Source organism: Ambystoma mexicanum, chromosome 7q, assembly GCF_040938575.1.
Source record: "Ambystoma mexicanum isolate Mex_15411 chromosome 7q, UKY_AmexF1_1, whole genome shotgun sequence".
NCBI classification, from domain to species: Eukaryota; Metazoa; Chordata; class Amphibia; order Caudata; family Ambystomatidae; genus Ambystoma; species Ambystoma mexicanum.
In genome coordinates this window covers 317,883,224-317,903,270 of record NC_090941.1, presented here as the reverse complement: position 1 = coordinate 317,903,270, position 20,047 = coordinate 317,883,224, and the positions used below count along the sequence as shown (strand labels likewise).

Sequence of the window (20,047 nt, the reverse complement as noted above, 5' to 3'; positions counted from 1 at the left end):
GCGACTTTGAGCCCACTGGTCTGCCAGAAATTCCTGCACTGGCCTCATGAAGCGACGACAGCCCTTCACCAAAAGAATGCATGACGCCATGGCTCCAAGCAGCGACATGTAGTTCTTGACCGATACTCTTGTTCCAGCTCTCCACTCTGCCGCTTTCTGTGTGAGTTTTTTAATTCTCTCGACAGAAGGCTTCACCAGACCTGACTGAGTCTGGAATTCCGTGCCCAAAAACACCAAACTCCTGAAGGGAGACAGAAATGATTTTTTGAAGTTGACTGCAGAGCCCAACCGTTGCAACAGCTGCATGGTAACATTGAGACTTGCCTGCGTCACCGCCGGAGACGAGCCCCGTATCAGCCAGTCATCCAGTTAAGGGTAGACGTGATGACCTTCTCGTCGGAGCCACGCCGCCACTGGTGCTAAACATTTCGTAAAAGTCCTGGGAGATGATCTTAGACTGAATGGGAGCACTCGGAATTGATAATGATTTTGACCCACCACAAACCGAAGGAATTTTCTGTGTCGTCGACGCATAGGTCGACGACACAGAAATATGTGTCTTAGCAAATCCAGCGATGCCAGAAAATCTTCTGGCTGCACCGACCGGATGACTTCCTGAAGTTTCAGCATCTTGAACTTCAGGCATTGTAGAGTCTTGTTCAGGGCCCGAAGGTCCAGAATGGGTCGCCACTAGCCGTTGGGTTTTTTGACCACGCGGGAGTACACCTCCTGACCTCTCTCGGCCACTGGAACCAATTCTATAGCCCCTTTCTGCAGCATAAGTACAACCTCCTGCAGTAAGATGTGAAGATGAGGTTGCGCAGAATACACGGGAGGAATGGGAAGTGGTGGGTCTTTGAATTCTAGAGAGTGGCCCAGCCTCACTGTGTCCAATACCCAACGGCCCGATGTCATTTTCTACCATTCGTCGACGTGTAGGGCCACTCTGCCTCACAGGACATCTCGAAGACTGTCATTGCTGCAATTTTGTTTGCTTACTCTTGGTGGAAGAAGGCTGTCCTCCTCTCCTTCTGGATGTTCGAAAATCACGGCTTCTTTGTGTAGCCTGAACTGCTCGTCTGTATCCTTGTGAGGAGTATCCAGACCGATTGTAGTTTCGGTCTCTGGATGTGGCAAATCGAGTGTTCCCCGAAGCTCCACGGAAGGGACGAAAAAGCCAAAACGCTCGCCCCCTTTGTAAAGCTCCCATTGACCACGCCATAGCAGAGTCCTCTTTCATGCCTTTGAGGGCTTCATCTATTTTTTCCCCCAACAATTGTTCACCCTCACAGGGCATGTCCAGCACCTTGTAATGGACCTCCGGCCTAAAGTCTGAGCACTTTAGCCAGGCCTGCCTCCTTAGTACCACACCATTATTTATCTGCTTGAACCCCGACTCTGCTAAATCTACAGCGATGTTAATGCTGTGATTTGATGCCTCCTCACCTTCATGCACCAGTAGCATGGCTGCCTTTCGGTGTTCTTCAGGCAGATGTTCTAAGATAGGGGCCAGGCGATGCCACATTTCACAGTCATAGCGTGCCATAATCGCTAACGAGTTAACGGCCTTGACTGTCCTCGCCCCCACTGTTAAGACCTTCTTTCCAAAGGCATCTTGCCTTCTAGCTTCACTGTCAGGAGGTGTTGTGCACTTATGCTGTGTTCTGGCTTTCCTGCTAGCCGCCGCTGACACCACTAATTCAGGAGAAGGTTGTGCAACCAAACACTTTGGTGTAGAGTTCGGGGTCTTGAATTTTTTCTCTAACCTGCCCTTAACTGCAGGCTCCGAAAATGGATGGCGCATGGTACGTCAGCCTTCTTGCCAAACGTAGTCCAGGATCGGAACAGAGAAAACCGCTTTTCTTGTCTTTACCATGTGGTCAAATAAGAAATATTATTTCCGTTCTTCCTCTGGGGTCAGACCAAACTCAACACAGGCTTTTGCCATCATGGCATGAAAAGCCCCAATGTCATCCGGAGGAGACGGTTGCGCCGGACTCCTAGGAGCCTCTATTTCTCCATCAGACTCCCACGTCGGTTCTCTTGATGGTGACGATGAAATGTCAGAGATGGAGTATCTAGGACCCCGGTCCGAATCCAAGTCCTGTAGCTCACCCTCCTCTGGGTGGGAACGAGGAGGTTCTGTGCTCATCGCCCAGGAAGCCGGCAACTCAGCCGTAGACGCTGAACGCGGAGGGTCACCTGCCGCGTCGATGATAGGTGTTACCGGAGGCATACCCATAGGAGGCAGTCTGGCATCCAGCTGAGTTAATAGGGACTGCAGTGTAGAGAACACCTGAAGAGACAGCAACGACTGTGGATTCAGCAGAGGAGACGCAGGTGGAACATGCTGCGCTCCCGCCGTCGTCAAAGGGCCCACGCACTGTAAGATGAGATTTGTTGGATGAACCACGGGTTCTTGTTCCTCCTCCATCGACGACACCGAGAGGGCGGACTCCTGTTCCAGTAAGGTATCCGGTAGAATGGCGTCATACGCTGAATGCTGCCAAGACCCTGGTACATCGACCGTCGACGATGAAAACCTGGGGCCCTCGTCGATTGCCGCCACTGGGGCCGAGGACACCACTGTAGAGACCGATAGTGCAGCTGGCAGTGAAGCCGTCGACGACGGAACTCCCGTTGACGGCGCTGGCAGTTGTGGCGCAGACTTGTCAGGCGATCCCGCCTTTCTCGAGTCTCTGGACAGGTGCTTCGAATATTCTCCTGAGGAGGGGCGTCTTGAAGAGTTCTTTTTGTCCTTTTTCAAAGAAGTAAAAGAAAATGATTTTTCAGGCTTTCGGGAGTAGTCAGATTGACCATGTTTTGACGATGAAGGAGCCCCTTTCATCAGATGTTTCCCCGAAGAGGGATGACTCATTTCTGTAGGCTGTGACTTCTTTGCCGGAGGCTCAGCCAACACCGACCGACGAGGAACTGCGGGGGACGGCCTCTCCGATGCTAGACTGTGCACCGATCCTACCTCAGATGGAGGGTAGGCCCCTTCGTTCAGCCACAATATCAGAAGCCGATTGCGGTCCTTCAACGTTTTCTCTGAGAAACCTTTGCAGATGTCACAGGTATCCGTGGAGTGATGAGGGTAGAGACAATAGAGGCAGTCCATGTGCCCGTCCCCTTCATAAACCTTTTTCATTCCGCACGTAGCACACGGGCGAAACAGCGATTTCCCCGACATTGGGAAAGAAATGACTACAACCCACAAAAGTGTAGAAAGCACGAGGTGATCCCGACACTTTGGAGACGGTTGAAATCTGAGGAGAAGCCGCGGGTCCATTTATGCCCTATGTCCTATTGGGTGGTGCGTAAGCGGCCCAAAAGGATTTTGATAGGACACTAAAGTGTTGAAGCTTTCCAAGGGAAACGCTTTTTTTTTAAAAGACTGAGGGTTCCCGGCCTGACGACGGGGAATATTCTAAGCCTGTGAATGCATGAAAGATCCAATGTTGAAGAATAATAATAACTGTTATTGCAGCGCTTAGATACCTGTGAGTTTGTAGCGCTATATAAAAACTAGCTATTATTATTATGAAACATAAGCATAAATCGGCAAGCAGCACAAACATGGCATCAGAATCAGAGGAGGAGTGTAGATGGACTAAAAGTGATGCTAGTACTCAGACCAGGACCTTGGGGATGGTTAGAGGCCCACGGGAACAAATAAAGCTACAAAAAACTACATCTGCAGCTGAAACAGGGCAGGGGCTTAGTCGAGACGAAAGTACTCAAATAGCTTCAACACGAAGGGGTGTGTTTTGGTCAGCAGGTGGCACAAAAGGACAAAAGATCATGTTCAGAAATGTCAGTTCCGAACAAACTACTCAACAGGGTAAATACCTCTGGGCCAAATTCCTTACAATCGGAAAAAAAAGGATTGGGGGCTTAACCAGCCCCTCTGTACCTGGACAATTCCAGGTATAAGCTAGTATGCCCTCAAGACGAATAAAGACTAATTGGGAGAAGTGGGCAACTTGCTACCCCAAACATAATAACAAGGGGGGGGGCGACAAGATAGCGGGACATCCACCACCAGGCCCACCAAGCAGGACGACACTGCACAAGGAGTAATATCTGCTCCAAGAGTATTGCAAAGTGGGAACCAGAGACGTTAGAACTATAGAGAGCTAATTGTAGCTGCCCTTGTGCTAATGCCAAAATGGCTCCCCATTGTGCATATGGGATGGTCAGAGATCCAGAGTCGCTGCAGCAAACGGGGGTGGAAACCAAGTGTGACTCGCGCAGTGTGCTGGGGGTCTCCTGGTTTTTCAGGGGTAGGGGGGAGCCCAAGGGGCGAATGGGCAAACCCCTTATGTAAGAGAGCACCCCAGAATCACTTGGGGTTACCCACATGCTCAAGCTTTGTAAACCCATTAGATAAATGTCAATCATGTAAATTGAAAGGTGTTTTTAATAACCTCAAACATGTCATAAGCAGGAAAAGTGAACATACACCAATTACCAACAATGAGGGTGGGGATCAAGAGGTAGGGCACGGCCCCGGGGGGAATGGGAACCAAAGGGTTAGTGTTCATTACCGGTATCGGAATCCGTGACCGACCCACAGAGCCGGACGACTCTAAAGAGGTCAGGGTAACAGGTTCATCGTATATGATTGAGGAATATGTTCTTGATTCAAGATTGTGCCCAGGTTTGGTCCTGAACCACAGGAATATACTTGCGGTACTTAACGAAATTCCAGCTCTGTGCCTGATTTCCACCAAGGACATAGAGCAAGTGAAATTACATGACAAGACAAGATTTGACACAGCTAAGATAAATATACCCTCAAAAGTTGTGTATTCAATGTTACTACGGGAGAATGAATTGCTTAAAATCATGGGTTTTGACCTTAGACCCTGCCAGAATCCTCATGTTCCAGATCACAGTGGCCCATGGAATGCAGGTTTACTAGACAAATTGAAGGAGGGGGGTTGTAGGGTCACGACCTCTGCCTAGGCGAGGCAGTTCCAAGAGAGGAAACATGTTATTTATCATGACCCTAAGGTAGAGGTTTCTAGGGGACACGATTATTGGGGAGGGCCCCCTCTTTCCTCGGCAAGAAAGCGTGATTTTTAGTATGCACCCTATTGTCTGAGGAATCCCAGAAAAACAGTAAGGCATCCCACTGTGCAAAACCTGCTTTTGGCCTTGTGGTAAATCGTGGGCTCTGGGAGGGAAACTAACTCAAGATCTAGCACTAATTAGACACTTTAAATCGATATTCCATAATGTGCCTCCAGGAAACATGTGCGATGGAGAGTCTGATTTGGAATGGCCACCACACTTTTTCTCAGGGAGCAATTAAAAGTAAATGGGGGCATACCGTTGGGGGGGGTTCTCTCTGTATAGTCATAAGGCACGCTGCTGGTTTGAAGGGAAGGCTTATTCACAATGACTTTAGGGGGGTACTTGCTGTAGACATAGTGCTAAACTCTAATCCCGCACAAAAGCATATCGTACTGGTCAATGTATATTGCCATCCCACCCATAATGAACTGGCCTGTTTTCTGGGGGCCTTAGATGACGTTCCTTTCTTTGAAAAATGTTTTATTCATAATACGCTGGGACATGGCCCTTAGGGCATGGAAGCGCAAGGCAGGACAGACAAATAAAAAACAAGGATTCCTGGTGAGAGGAAGACAGTACCTAGAAAAGGTCATCATTCGAATAAGAAGGTCTTCAGTAATCGTTTGAAGAATGCCAAGGAGGAGCAAGACCTTAGATCTGGTGGCAATGCATTCCAGAAGTGAGGAGCTGCCAGAGGGAAGCAGCCCTCCAGGACCATAGACAGTTTGGCTTTCGGGGTTAGCAGGAGCCCCGAATTGTTAGATCTCAGGGTGTGTCTTGCAGGCAGCCAACCCAATAAAGCTGACAAATTGGGTTTTTTCCAAAGAGGCAGGCGTGAGCCATGCACAGCATGTAGAAAACAATGCACTTTCTAATGGACAGCCAGTGCAGAGATTTTCTTTCTTGCCACTGATACATGGTCAGATTTGAGCAGGTCACAGACCACGCAGAGAGCAGTATTTTGAACCACCTGTAGGCGATTCAGATCTCCCTGACCCATACCCGCCAGTAGGCTTGAGCAATAGTCTAACCAGGACCCTACAATGGCTTGCGCCAGGGTGGTACAGCATCTTGAGTCTAGGAAGGGACGGATCTGTGCCAGAAGCTTGATCTAGTATGAAGAACAGGACACAAGATGGCTTACATGAGCTTTCATGCTCAATTCTTGATATAAAATGACTCCCAGAGTCAACCTTCGGGAGAGTTTTAAGAGAACATTTGCCCACTTTAACAGTTGGAAATGCTGGATCCAGGTGACAAAGATTATAGCAAGTTCCAACAATCATGATTTCAGTCTTTGAGTTATGAGAGCCAAGTCATTGAACAACATCCACCTGTGCATGATATTATAGGTGGTGTTTTTCGTAAGGGTGTCAGCTGCATGGTTACCTGTCTGGGGGATGAGACACAGAGTCATCTGCACAATAAGTGAACATTACATGCTTGGACTCCAGGAAGTCAAAGAGGGGCAGGGTGAAGATATTAAATAGTGTGGGTGACATATACGAGCCCTGAGGAACACCACAGGGCAGTAGAAAAACCATCTGCGATGGTACTGTCGCAATGTACCCTAGCTGTTCGGTCTGACAAAAGGGAAAGGACCCAGCTGCCTGCATCAGGAGAAAAGGCTGGCGATTCTTGGAGACGGGTGACCAGCATGTTATGGTCCGTGAGGTCAAAAGCTGCAGTCAGGTCCAGAAGCATCAAAGGGGCTGCTTGTCCCTTTATCTATTATGTTGCAAGATGTTAGTTTTCAGATCCAACAAAGTGGACTCCGTACTATGATGGCTTCTGAAACCTGATTGTTTTAGGCTTAGAATATTGTGATGGACAAGAAAATCTTAAATTTGCTGGTGGGCAATCTTGTCCAGCATTTGTAGAAGCAAGGGAGTATTAGTGATGGGGAATAATTGGCCACCAGGGACGGGTCCAGTGAAGGTTTTTTCAATAAGCGGGTAAACCATGCTTGAAGCACGTAAACATATAAAATGGAATTTGTGGATTCAGAAGTCATATTGGTGGGGACCTCAATTCTCAATGTCTCTCGCCCAGAACCAATTGAGGTGGTGCCTTGGGCCCCCAAAATGATTATGAGGTGCGAAAATTCCTCCAGGGTTCGAAGTGGACAGAGTTCTTGCAGGTTGGGGGTCTGCAAATTGTAAATGGCCAGATAGCGGGAGACATTCCCCCAAAGCCCACCTGTCACAGAAATTATTCATCATCCTGGATCGACTACATGGCTGTGTCAGAAAGACTGTTTCGCAAACTTGATACCTTCAAGGTGATTAGCAATGTGTACAGTGACCACGAGATCCTGGCTCTGTTTCACCATGCAGATTAAATCCCTTGGGGAACCAGTTTGTAGAAACCTTGTGAATTCCCAGAAGAATTGAATTAGTTGGAATCCAAAAGGTCTCGACACTATTGGTAAATTCATAGAAGACTTTTGCCATTCCCACTGTTACTTGACAAACTCAGGACTTTATCTGTGGAGAGTTTCCCCATTATTTGCAGAGAAAGGGGTGGTGCCTGTAAATTAAATAACAACTTATCGTCCCCACACCTACGTGAAGGAGGTGCAGTTGAAGAAAGGCCACATGCATAGTAAAATCAGGGCTCTGAATCTAGGGACAGCTTGTGATTCAGGAAAAAAAGCTTAATTAAAAATTAAAACAGTCTTATAAAGGCTGGGTCATAGCTCATAGACATTTACTACTGCAAAGAGATGGGGAATTGATGCTGGAAGTAGTCTTGAAGAATTTCACTAGGAATTTCTGGTGTCTCGTGAACAAGACACACGAGAAAGGTTTTCCGGAAATGGCCAACCCTGTTAATGAAGAAATATGGAGCATCCATTTCGAAAAACTTTATGAAAAGGCGAACACAGAAAGTTTCACCTTCAATTGTAGCGACCAATGGGAAGTTAATATATCCTTTGATAACCTGTGTGTTATCATAAAGTCCGGTTTTAACTACCGTGCCCCAGGTCCGAATGGTACAACCGGTTTATTTATTTATTTTATTTATATAGCGCACCAAACCCAGAGGTATCTAGGTGCTTATGCTTAAGAGCTTGGTTACAGTGCTTATCGTTACAGGACAGCGCAGGAAGTAATTACATTGTAGAGATCAGTACAGAAGGTAATTACATCACAGGCAAGAAGAGTTCAGGTGGGCACATTCATGGAGCCTAACCCCATGTTGCAGGGTGGCTACGGCAGAAAAGATGTTGAGTCAAATTATATGGGAAAGATAGGGTGCAACTGAGGCTGCTAAATTACAGATCTATATGTAACTTAGAAATGAAAAAAGATCTTGAAGTATGGGTGGTGATTCTACACACTTTATTCCCGAGTATTTTAGAAGGCAAGTTTTCCCAGCTTCATGGAGTACCTCTCTTATTGTACCAATTTTCAAGAAAGGGAACAGCCTGAACCCACTGAATTATCAACCAGTTGCCCCAATAATAATAATAATAATAATAATAATAGTAATAATAATAATAATAATAATTTGGCACTTATATAGTGCTACGAACCCTCAGGTATCTGAGCGCTGCTTATTATTACCCACGGTGTGTGGTGCACAGGACTTGGAGAGTAAATTGTTTGCTAAATGTGTTCTGGGAAGCATTGAGAACTGGATCTCCTCGTCTGGGAGAATTTATAAATTCCTGACAGAGTTCAGGAGGGCGATCGGAATGGATGCAAATGGTTTGTTTATTCAGGCTCTAATTGACCAGGCAAGCCCAGGGGGGAAGGACCCTTTGTGCCAATAGAAACAGCACATGGTTTGAGGCAGGGGTGCTTACTGGCCCCCTGCCTCTTTAACTTGTACTTATCAGACCTGGGAGAATTCTTGGAAGACGCATCGTTCACACCCCCCAGGGTGGAGGGCGAACGCTGCTTTTGAGTCGCATACGCAGATGATGTGTTATTACTGGACAAAACCCCCATGTGTCTGCAGAGACTTCTTAATAGGTTTTGAGGGCTGTGTGAAGGTAAACAGCCTTGTGGCAAACCAGTCTAAATCTAACATCTTGTATTATAATGGTAAAAAGAAAAATCAAATTTCAAATGGAGAATGGGCTCGACGATATTAACAGTTCTTCAAAAAGTAAAATACCTAGGGCTATCCCATGTCAGGCCATATGACCACAGGAATAGGAAAGAGGCAGTATGGGTTTAGGGGAAACAGCACAGGGCCCAAATGGTATACATTAAGAAAAAGTATTGTTGCTTTACTCTAGAAGCACTGTCAAGAAAATGGATTTGAGTAAGCTGGAGGGACAAATCTGGAGGAGGATCTTAGCAAACCCGAACACATTATACACCCTGGTGGGGAAATTGACGGAACGCTTTTTGGGAAGGGGGCGGGGGCCCGTTTGCTCCCTTTAAAAAACAAGTAATGGCTATATATGAAATCACCCCACAGGTTCTGCTGAAAAACCCATAGAGGGCAAAAAAAACGAGTTCTAGAACATGACTGGGCTAACACTTGTGAAGAGAGGAGGAAATACAAGTCCTATAGGGAAATAAACCTTGAGGCTAAAAAAAGGTGCGCCCTGCTGAAATATGTGAGGAAGTGCCCTGATGGTGGATATAGAGAAACTAGGGATGCAAACCAGGGATGTTTTATTTACTAGAGGCCTAGGAGAAACTGCAGAATGTTGTTTCTGTGGAATGACCATAGAAACCTTAAAACATCTAATGACTACACGCCCGCCCGAAGCTGCAGAAGTCCAGGGTGGAATTTGTTAGCCCCTTTGTACACGGCCTAACGTCAATGAATGGGGAAACTTTCTGGTACTACTTGTTGTCAGGTAGTCCTACCCCACCCTTGTTTAGAGTTGTTCAATTACTAAAGAAAGTGGGGCTAACATAATAAGGCTTGCCCAACGCTTTTCTTTCTTTGTTTCACAGGGGTGGACAGGTTTTATGAATGTAGATTATGATAAAAATGTGTTTTTAAATGGTTTCTTTTTATTGATGTTGAAATGATGTAGATTTTATAAAAATGTGTTTTAATGTTTTTATATTGTGGTTGAAATGATGAATTTTCGGACTTATCCCCTGACCACCACGCTCCGTTGTTTTGGCGTCAGGCCCCCGGCAGCCAGGCCAGCTCCAGTTCGGCAGGGCCCTCAAGGTGTCTCACTAATGCAGCAGTCGCACAGCTTAAGATCTGGATTTTCAGGTGCCGCTGAGCTTCGGATTTCACAGGAGCCGTTTGTGTATGCCCAAACATGCAGAAAGAAGGATAGTTAGAATGGCAAAATGCACCGTCGATCGGAGCACTTAAAGGCTACAGCCATTTTGCAGCATGCAACAGCACCCCAATGGGAATTGTAGTTTAAAACATCTGGCGAGTGAAAGGTTGCAGACTGCTACTCTAAATGCATTTAAGGACCAGGAATTCAGAGGATTCTAAGGCTGTTCCGTGACCACACAGAGTCCCGAGTGAAGCAAGGCCCCCAGCGAGGGCTGTTGGCCGTTAACGGCCATGGCAGTCCCCTCATGTGGGGGTGAAAGCGATTTCCACTCCAGGGTTTAACCATGGTGCACATTTTTCTTTCTCCCTCAGGAGATTCACGCCGTTTGCACAGCAAATCTCCTGAGAGAAAAAAAGATGGTGCCGCCATAGGGAAAAGGGACCAAGTCCCTTTTCCATGTCTATGGTGGACGGAAGACTGGAGGAGCGCTGGCACCGGAGCACAAAGCTCCAATCCAGCAGGTAGTTAGGGAGGGAGGGAAAGGGTGGGGAGGCAACAGGAATAGGCTTGCTGTTGCCTCTCCACATAAAATTAATTTTAAAAATGGCAACACCCGGGGAAGAACCTCGGGTGGCTGGAACAGCGGACAGAGAATGTGTAATTATGTTCAAAGGTCTAGAAATGAATGGGAAAAAGTAAAGCGTAGCATATTAAACTTTCAGTCTATGCAGTCACTGAAAACCGGAGAAAAGATCCAAATGACTTGCAAAACAGGAGCCTGACCCACCCAGAAACACGGTGAGGAAATATCCAATATCATGTTGAGCGAAGTAGGAGAGGGCATCACATTTTATTTTCTGGGTAGTTTGTAGAAAGTGCCCTGCAGAACTAAATGCTGTGGGCTAGAACAGAGATTTTGTAGTGCCCACCCAATAAATTATATTATAAACACAACCTGGAGAAAGAACTGTTGATAGGAATTTAGTTTATTAGGCTTAGTTCCAGATGGGTTTGTGATGGAAGGGGGCCAGCTTCAACTGGCTATTCCCCTGTAACATTCAAGTAGTTCCTCCCACTATACCTTGTCAATGTCATGGCAGGGAAATGCACTCCATACTAAAAGGGTCTAGACCTTTGTCTCAAATAAAATATTATAATGAGTACAAGTACTGAAGCATACAAGATATTTACACACGTATGCCACTCTGGTGTGATGTCAGCACCCAACAGATTTCAATGGTCAAACATCTATAAATTCCACAGGTGTTGTTGGGGATCATCCATTTTTCACACTCAATGCTGACGGAGTCTGCCTTATTGCCACAAGGGGGGCAGCGGTGCTGGATTAAAAAATATAGTCGTGCAGCTCAGGAAAGAACTGATCCTGCCTATCCAAGGGGAAAGCTGAGGACTGGAACTCTTTCCTCCCTCTGCCACCCTAGACTCTGAGTCTAATCCTAACCTTGACTTCCCCCTCCCCTCCCCTCCTCTCCTCTCCTCTCCTCTCCTCTCTTCCTCATCGAAGATCTGTTTAGCATAAGCAGAGAACTGAATGGCATGACAAGGCATTTCAACAACTTGCAAAGGATCACTGACCCCTCTGATCCTAAATCAGATCCGCACAAACACATTAAATGATCCGTATGGTTAGTGTATCTTATAACAACCTTTTCAAATGAATGATAAAACATTGGTTAAAGTAACGTATGGTTGCACTGCAAAACAACAAACACCCAAAAACGTATCTTTTGTGGTTCCTAAAGTAGCCATAACTTGGCCATCACTATACACTGCTGAAGACACGACACGTGCTAAAACAGAGGGCAGAGCGATACCCACATATAGCACAGGACCAACAAAAATAACTAAGCAAAAACTGTAGCAACCCCAACTGGTCGTGCACGCTCAGTTAAGAACCGCCACAAAAACAATTACTTTCAAAGGTCGATTCCACATCAATGTCCACATTGTAAGACGTTATGAGAAGTGTATGGTAGTGGCTCAGCAATGGTTGCTATAGGAAAAATAACTGGTGATTTTGCAGGGTTTTGTCTTGAAACACATTCATAAACAAGCATTTGTTCGCTGAAAATAGACACACACACACAATTAAAGCCTTAGCATAAAGAAGTACTAAACAAGCTTCAAGTGGCACAACCATTGCAATTAATATAGTAAATACTTCACTATTATTCAAGTGAACCAGTCCTAAAATATATGTTCTTTCTTTGAATAGCAAAAAGTGATTTACAGCACAAAAAAATAAGAGAAGAAAAAAAACACATCAATCAATGCCACTGACAACAACAACAAAAAACACAATGTTCCTTTACCTGAGTAATAATGGTTTCCATTTTTGACTTTGTCATGTCTGGTATTGTGATTTTAAGAAAATCAACAATGTTCTCAAAGCTGTCACATTGCATTATGAGTGCTTCATGATTACTAAGTAGACTAAGTGCAACCTTAAATATCACTTCAGTACCTTGAACGAAAATGATATCTAAAAATGTAAATATAGACATTTGATTAGTAGTTAGAAATAAAATACATCCTTTACAGAAACAATGATGTGATGTAAAAATATGCATTAAACATTACAATATTTCTGATGGTAAATATCTTTAAAACACTCTAATCTAGACCGATAATACACACGCTTATAATAAATTGCATTCAGTTATCTTAGTTTTTGTTTTATTTGGTTACCAACCAGTTGACCACAAGGAGCATCTGAACTGGCCCAACAATCATAAATTTATGGGTGGGCAATATTGGCAGCTATGTCTGTAGTGCTCTGACAAAAATGCATATGGTAGAAATGCACAAGTGCAGGCAATTATGAGTTATGATTATTAATTATTGATTAGGAACTTTAATGCAAATGATCTGAAGACTTATGTGACCAAAGTGTTGAAGTGCTTCAGAATGATGACACTCTATCCTTTCTTAAGATGTGCTTCATTGGCTACAATTTAGAGTGTGACAGGAGTGCAATCTCTTATACAGACCTCACAGGATTTAGAGGTGGTGCATCCGCCAGCTCTGCAAATGGGTCTGCCACTGTCACTAAGAAAGCAGCTGCATCTCTATGCATTGGGAAGTGAAACAAACAATTCTGTGCCAGAACAACATCCTGTCTGGGCCTGGGAGTGCATGGCATCTGCCTGTTGGAAGCCCTTAACCCTCAAGTCAGGCTGATCCCAATCTCTTCACTTCACTGCCCTACCAGGCTGATCTTAAACTAAGGCCAGATATTGGCCTCCTGGACTGGCAGCCATGAGGTGGAGCAGCATTATTTACGTTACTCTCTATATATCAAGGCTTTAAATTCTGGTTCAGCTGCATGACCATCGCGCTTTATTTTAACCATCCCTCACACCAGATATGTTTAAGATATATTATTCCTGATAGGTTTTTACAAGATTTCGATTTTTGTATGTGTAGTTTGACAAAGTCCCCTGCCTTATTCGGGGGACCTTTAGTGGTGTAACCAAGGAGGCCAGGGGCCTCATTGAGCTAATGAACAATGCACCCGGAGGCTATATGGGGGAGGATCCCTGGGCTACCCTAACTTACTCTCCACCACAGTGCAGGGGTCAGTCACATGCCAGGCATATAGGTTCCTGGCCCTTAAAGGACTCACACAGAAGATCAGAGACCCCACAATGAGCAAATCAACCATTCCATGTCCCATTAAACACAAGACCAGATATCACATGAAGTTGTCTTGGCTGTGCCCAGGACGGGTCCCACTGCAGGCGCAGCTGCTATGCGCTGCTCAGAGACCCAAGCACATGTGCAGTGGTACAGGGATAGGAAATCCAAGATGAAGGAACTGCATCCTAAAGCCGCAGTTCCGTCATCGATCGGATCACACCTTGAAATCTATGTCACACCTGAGAGAGAGAAGCTGTTAAAGCCAAAACAATTACATGGGCACAATAAGGTAAGAACATAAGTGCAGGCCCCAAGGGAGGTCCCACTATCATCTATAAGCAACATCCCATGAAGGGGAGGTGTGGGAGTTAGTAGGAAGAGGTGCAGGCAGGTGCAGGCAGGCGTTTTGAGCAAATTGGTGATGAACGAGCATGGCAAGAGAGAAGAGATAGCTGAAGACATGAGGGTTTGGGATTAGAGATCATGAGGTGGTTGGGACAAGAGATCAGGAGGTTGCTGGAGAAAGGCACCAGGAGGGAGTGAGAGAGAAACATTAGGCGATGGTTAGAACAGGAGATCAAGTGGTGAATAGACAAGAACAACAGGTGGTGGCAGAAGAGAGACATCAGGCGGTGGTAGGAAAGAAACACCAGGCGGTGGCTAGGAAAGAATATCAGAAGGGCAGAGGTGTACACTATGCATTTGGCATGAAGCTTATGAAACACACTATGCCTCTGTAAAATTAGTTACACATAAATATTATTATATAGACAAGTCAGTCTTGTTAAATCTTCATCAGTTAGTGATTTATTCCCAAAAATCAGCCGACGCATGCTTCGCCCTAAGTCGTCCTCAAGGCTGATACAGTAATAGCCCTCTACACAAGTATTAATCACGAACTGGCGATTGAAGCAGGTGACTATACTTACTGTAATCTTTCAGCATCCTATTGCATGCATGTCAAAATATTGAAAATGTTTTTGGGATTTACTCTAGTCAACAATGTCTTTGTATTTGATGTCCCATTAAACACAAGACCAGATATCACATGAAGTTGTCTTGGCTGCACCCACCACGGGTCCCACTGCAGACACAGATCTGCGTGATTTTTCTGTCGCGGAATAGTCTGCGACGGAAACCTTTGCATGAGAAATGTGCGAACCACAAAAGGTCTGCACATTTCCCATGCGAACACGCATTCAAAACCCCTACATACCCACACCCCCACAACATACCCACAATACTCCCCCATCCACACCCTCCACACACCCCCACTGACCCCCCCAACATAAACAACCCCTACTTACCTTTTTTACACGCTGAGTCCCTGCGGCGCCAGTTCCCTTTCACTTCCGTAATCGCGAACCAGCGCAACAGGGTCCTTTACTTTTTTTTGTTTCAGGAGCTGCAGGGGTGTCCCTCGCAACCCCCGCTCACTATACCACAGAGTATAGTGAGCGGGGTGTTGCGGGGGACACCCCTGCAGCCCCCGCAGTCTTTTTTTTTAATATACTTACCTACAATGCTAACACCAAAGGTTCGAACTTTTGGTGTTCAAACCTTTGCTGGTAGCACTTTTTGTATGGCCGGACCTTGTTTTTCAGCCCAATCTTACAATTCCGCAGGCGCAGCTGCTATGTGCTGCTCAGAGACCCAAGCACATGTGCAGTGGTACAGAGATAGGAAATCCAAGATGAAGGAACTGCATCCTAAAGCCGCAGTTCTGTCATCGATGGGATCACACCTTGAAATCTATGTCACACCTGATAGAGAGAAGCCGCTAAAAGCCAAAACAATTATATTGGTACATTAATGTAAGAACATAAGTGCAGACCCCAAGGGAGGTCCCACTATCATCTATAAGCAACATCCCAGGAAGGGGAGGTGTGGGAGTTAGGCGGAAGAGGTGCAGGCAGGCGTTTTGAGCAAATTGGTGATGAACAAGCATGGCAAGAGAGAAGAGGTAGCTGAAGACATGAGGGCTTGGGATTAGAGATCATGAGGTGGTTGGGACAAGACATCAGGAGGTGGTAGGAAAGAAACACCAGGAAGTGGCTGTCACGCTCACCTGATTCCCACGGAGGCGCAGGTCTGGCTTCGAGTGCTGATGCGTCTTCTATGGCGAAGAGCAGAACTCTGAAGATGGATTCACTGGCTCGCAAGAATATTCCCCTGTGCATGAAATGGGAGCATTACCTACTGACGGAATAATGCTCAAGCCTCCCACTCCCTTCCAACCCTCCACGATACCCTTCCTCGATTCCCCGTGAAGTCTCACCTTAGGGTCTGGAAGGATGAGTTCTCCATCCTGCTTCTGATGCAGGGGCGCGTTGAAACCCAGTTACTTCACTGGATTGGGGTTTGATGGGAGTTCAAATAAGCTTGACTATTCAGGTAAGGCGCTGTAAGAGTTCTGTAGCAAGTTCAAAAGTTCAAGCTTAATAATAATGTTCATTGTCTTATTGCTGCAAGCGCTAACGCTTATGTCTTTTTCCCCTTAGGGGACGGGGTTCGGAATGCCGGAGATATGGCGCCGACCCAAAGTGAAACGGGCAGTTCCAGTAAATGACAGGTAAGTTCTGGATGAGCGTTTGGGTAATGTCTTTGCATTCGCTCATTCAATGTCTTTGTCTTTTTTCCCCATAGGGGCCGGGGTCCGGAATGCCAGGAAGCGGCAGGACCCAAAATGAAATGGGAATGACCCAACAGGTAAGTCTTAGACGGAAACTGAGCTTTTCCTATTCCTTTCCTTCTCTCACCTTGTGTTCTTGTCTTTTTCTCTATAGGCTCTGGGAAGTGGCTGCGGATCCGGATGATCGCTGCTGAAGATGGAGGTGCCCAGGAAAGGTGAGTGAAATGCAGCGCTGCAGCGATCGAAACAAAATGCTTTTAAAATGATGTCTTCCCTTTCAGGATCGTCGGTGTGAAGTCTCTGTGATGCAGCTTTAGCAGGTAAGGTCTTCTTTCTCTCCAATTCTCTCTTAGCAGGTGACCCAGGGTGCTGACAGGCCTGGCTGAAGTCCAGATGCAGGAGCTGACACGGTGAGCGTCCAGCTGCGAGGAGCAGAACAACGCGCAGCGTGAGTTGCTGATCGGGCGTGGTTTAAATAGCTTTGGAAGAAGTTCCAGGTATGTATCCTTCCACCGATCAGGTATGTATCCTTCCCCGACCATACCCAGGGGAAAGTAGTTCCACAGGTAAAGTAGTTCCATTCAGGCCTCAAGAGGGCCTGGATGTAGCAGCATGGTCTGCATCAGGTAAGTGCACCTTAAAACACTTGAACACATATCTAGCTTTATAAGCCTGGTGCCTAAGGCGCCAGGACAGGGGTCCAACATGAGCCTGGCGTCTAAGGCGCCAGGACTGTGTCCAAAGGGCCCCAGCTTGGGCCCGCTGGCACTTCCCTGGGGGAAATGATGCCTGCCTCTGGGGTTGCTGGGTCGGACCTGGCTCCTTGGAGGTAGGCATCATGACAGTACCCCCCCTCAAGGCCCCTCCCAAGGTTGTTCCCTCCGGGGGTTTTGGCTTGTTCGGAAATCTCCGGTGGAACCTTTGTATTAATCGAGGTGCGTGAACATGGTTACTAGGCTCCCACGATCTCTCCTGAGGTCCATATCCCTTCCAGTCAACAAGATAGAAGAGTTTGGACTTTAACACCTTGGAGTCTAAAATGTCTTTAACTTCGAATTCTAATTCCCCTTCAATTTGAACTGGGTCTGGAGGCTTGGACAGTCGGGTCCCTGGTTGTACTGGATTCAAAAGTGATGCATGAAAAACTGGATGAATACGCATGTTAGACGGTAAATCCAGTTTAAAGGCCACGGGATTGATTATAGCCTTGATGGGATAAGGTCCTATGAATCTGGGATTGAAGGTTCGCGGGCCCTTGAGGGGTAAATGTTTCGTTGCTAGCCATACCTGATCTCCTACTTGGTAAGGAGGAGTTTTACTTCGGTGCAAATCAGCGTTTTCTTTATACTTTTTCTTGGCTTGCTGTAAATGAGTTGCAGCTTCTTTGAAGGCTCGGGTTATTGTGGAATGCAGATGATTTACTGCGGGCATTTCCAGGGTCAGAGGTGGATCTAGATCAGAGGTCTGAGGATGGTGACCATACAAAGTATAAAAAGGAGTTTGTCTGGTTCCAGAATGCACTGAATTGTTGTATGCATATTCTGCGATCCAAAGGATGTCTTTCCAATTTAACCCTGATTGGTGTAACATGCACCAAAGATATTGCTCGAGAGTCTGATTGGTTCTCTCGGTTTGTCCGTCGGTCTGGGGGTGGTGGCTGGTGGATAGCCGCACATCTATTTGTGCTAGTTGGCAACACTTCTTCCAAAAATGGGAGATAAATTGACTTCCACGATCCGAGACTAATATGGAAGGGAAACCATGTATGCGAACTATATTCTCCAGAAATTCCTTGGCAAAGGTGGAAGCTGAAGGCAAACCTTTTAAAGGGATAAAGTGGGCCATTTTGGAGAATAGATCCACAATTACAAGGATAGTGTTGTAACCAGCACAAGGAGGCAGGTCAGTTATAAAGTCCATTGACAAGGTGTGCCATGGTGCCGGTGGAATATCCAAGGGTTGAAGTAGGCCGGCTGGCCTTTTCTTTTGACCCTTGTTTTGGGCGCAAATTCCGCAAGACAATACAAAAGACTTTATGTCTTTTCTCCAAGAAGGCCACCAGAAGTGGCGTTTGATTTTTTCCTCCGTTTTAGCGATACCAGGGTGTCCTTCCATTAATGATTCATGATGATGGGCAATAACAAGTTCTTGCAATTCTTCACTAGGCAGAAACAACCACTCCTGGAAGTAGGGCAAGTCATCCTTAACGGTGTAATGTGGACCCTTTTGACTCCATTCCAGTAAGGCTGAAGAGTCTAGAAGTTGTTTTACTTGCATTTGGATGTCCTCAATAGTTTGCAATGAAGTTAGGCCTAAGATTCTTTGTTCAGGTATGATTGGCACAGGTTCTAAACTCAAATTGGGTTCTTCCATGCCGATCCGGGATAAGGAGTCCGCTTTACCATTCTTGCAGCCAGGGCGATAGGTAATTACAAAATCAAATTCCGCAAAGAATAGAGCCCATCGGAGTTGTCGTGAAGATTGAGCCTCGGCCGTCTTTAAATACTGTAAATTTCTGTGGTCCGTAATTACGGTGATGGTGTGTCTTGCCCCGAGAAGGTAGTGACGCCAAGCCTTGAAAGCAGATTTAATAGCCAGTAACTCTTTGTCGGTAATTGCGTAGTTGATTTCAGGAGGAGAAAATTTCCTGGACCAAAAGGCCACAGGGTGTAGTTGGTTAGTTTCTGGGTCTCTTTGCGACAGGACAGCTCCCATGGCCGAACTGGATGCGTCGGTTTCCACAATGTAAGGGAGATCTGGGTGCGGGTGCTTCAATATAGGTGCAGAGGTGAATTTGGTTTTCAGGTCCTGAAAGGCTTGTTCGGCCTCAAGAGTCCATTCAAAGCGTTTGTTTTTCTTTAGGAGAGCTGTGATGGGTTGGACTGTTCGGGAAAATTCCGGGATGAATCTTCGATAGAAATTGGCGAAGCCGAGCATGCTCTGAACTCCCTTCACCGAGCTAGGAGATGGCCATTTGAGGATGGCGTCCACCTTTCGCGAGTCCATTCGAACTCCTTGAGGTGTCAGGATGAATCCGAGAAACTCTACTTCTGTGGTATGAAAAACGCATTTTTCGAGCTTTGCAAATAGTCTGTGCTGGCGCAATTTCTCAAGAACTGCCCTAACATGTTTTCTGTGATCGGATTCTGAAGAGGAGTACACCAGGATGTTGTCAATATAAACAATGACACAGACGTCGATAGGTTCCCAAAGAACATCATTCATAAAGTACTGAAAGGCGGCAGGTGAATTGCACAAACCGACGGGCATCACCTGATATTCGAAGAGCCCAAATTTGGTGCGGAATGCAGTCTTCCATTTGTCGCCTTCTTTTATACGCACCAGGTGATAAGCTCCTCGGAGATCTAACTTGGTGTACACACAAGCGTCTTTCACCTTAGGGCGCGATAGTCTATACATGTTCTAAGGTCGCCCTCTTTTTTCAGCACGAAGAACAGAGC

The 20,047-nt window shown here is 46.2% G+C and overlaps 1 protein-coding gene across 3 annotated transcripts in view; it reads right to left on the bottom strand.

The window, feature by feature from the left end:
- TBC1D4 (TBC1 domain family member 4) overlaps positions 1-20,047 on the bottom strand; it is a 1,514,114-nt gene that overhangs the window by 75,404 nt on the left and 1,418,663 nt on the right. For all 3 annotated transcript variants that reach the window (XM_069639269.1, XM_069639270.1, XM_069639271.1), the window contains one exon: positions 12,628-12,797. In XM_069639269.1, coding sequence (XP_069495370.1) covers positions 12,628-12,797 — 170 coding nt within the window. The remainder of the gene's footprint in view (positions 1-12,627; positions 12,798-20,047) is intronic.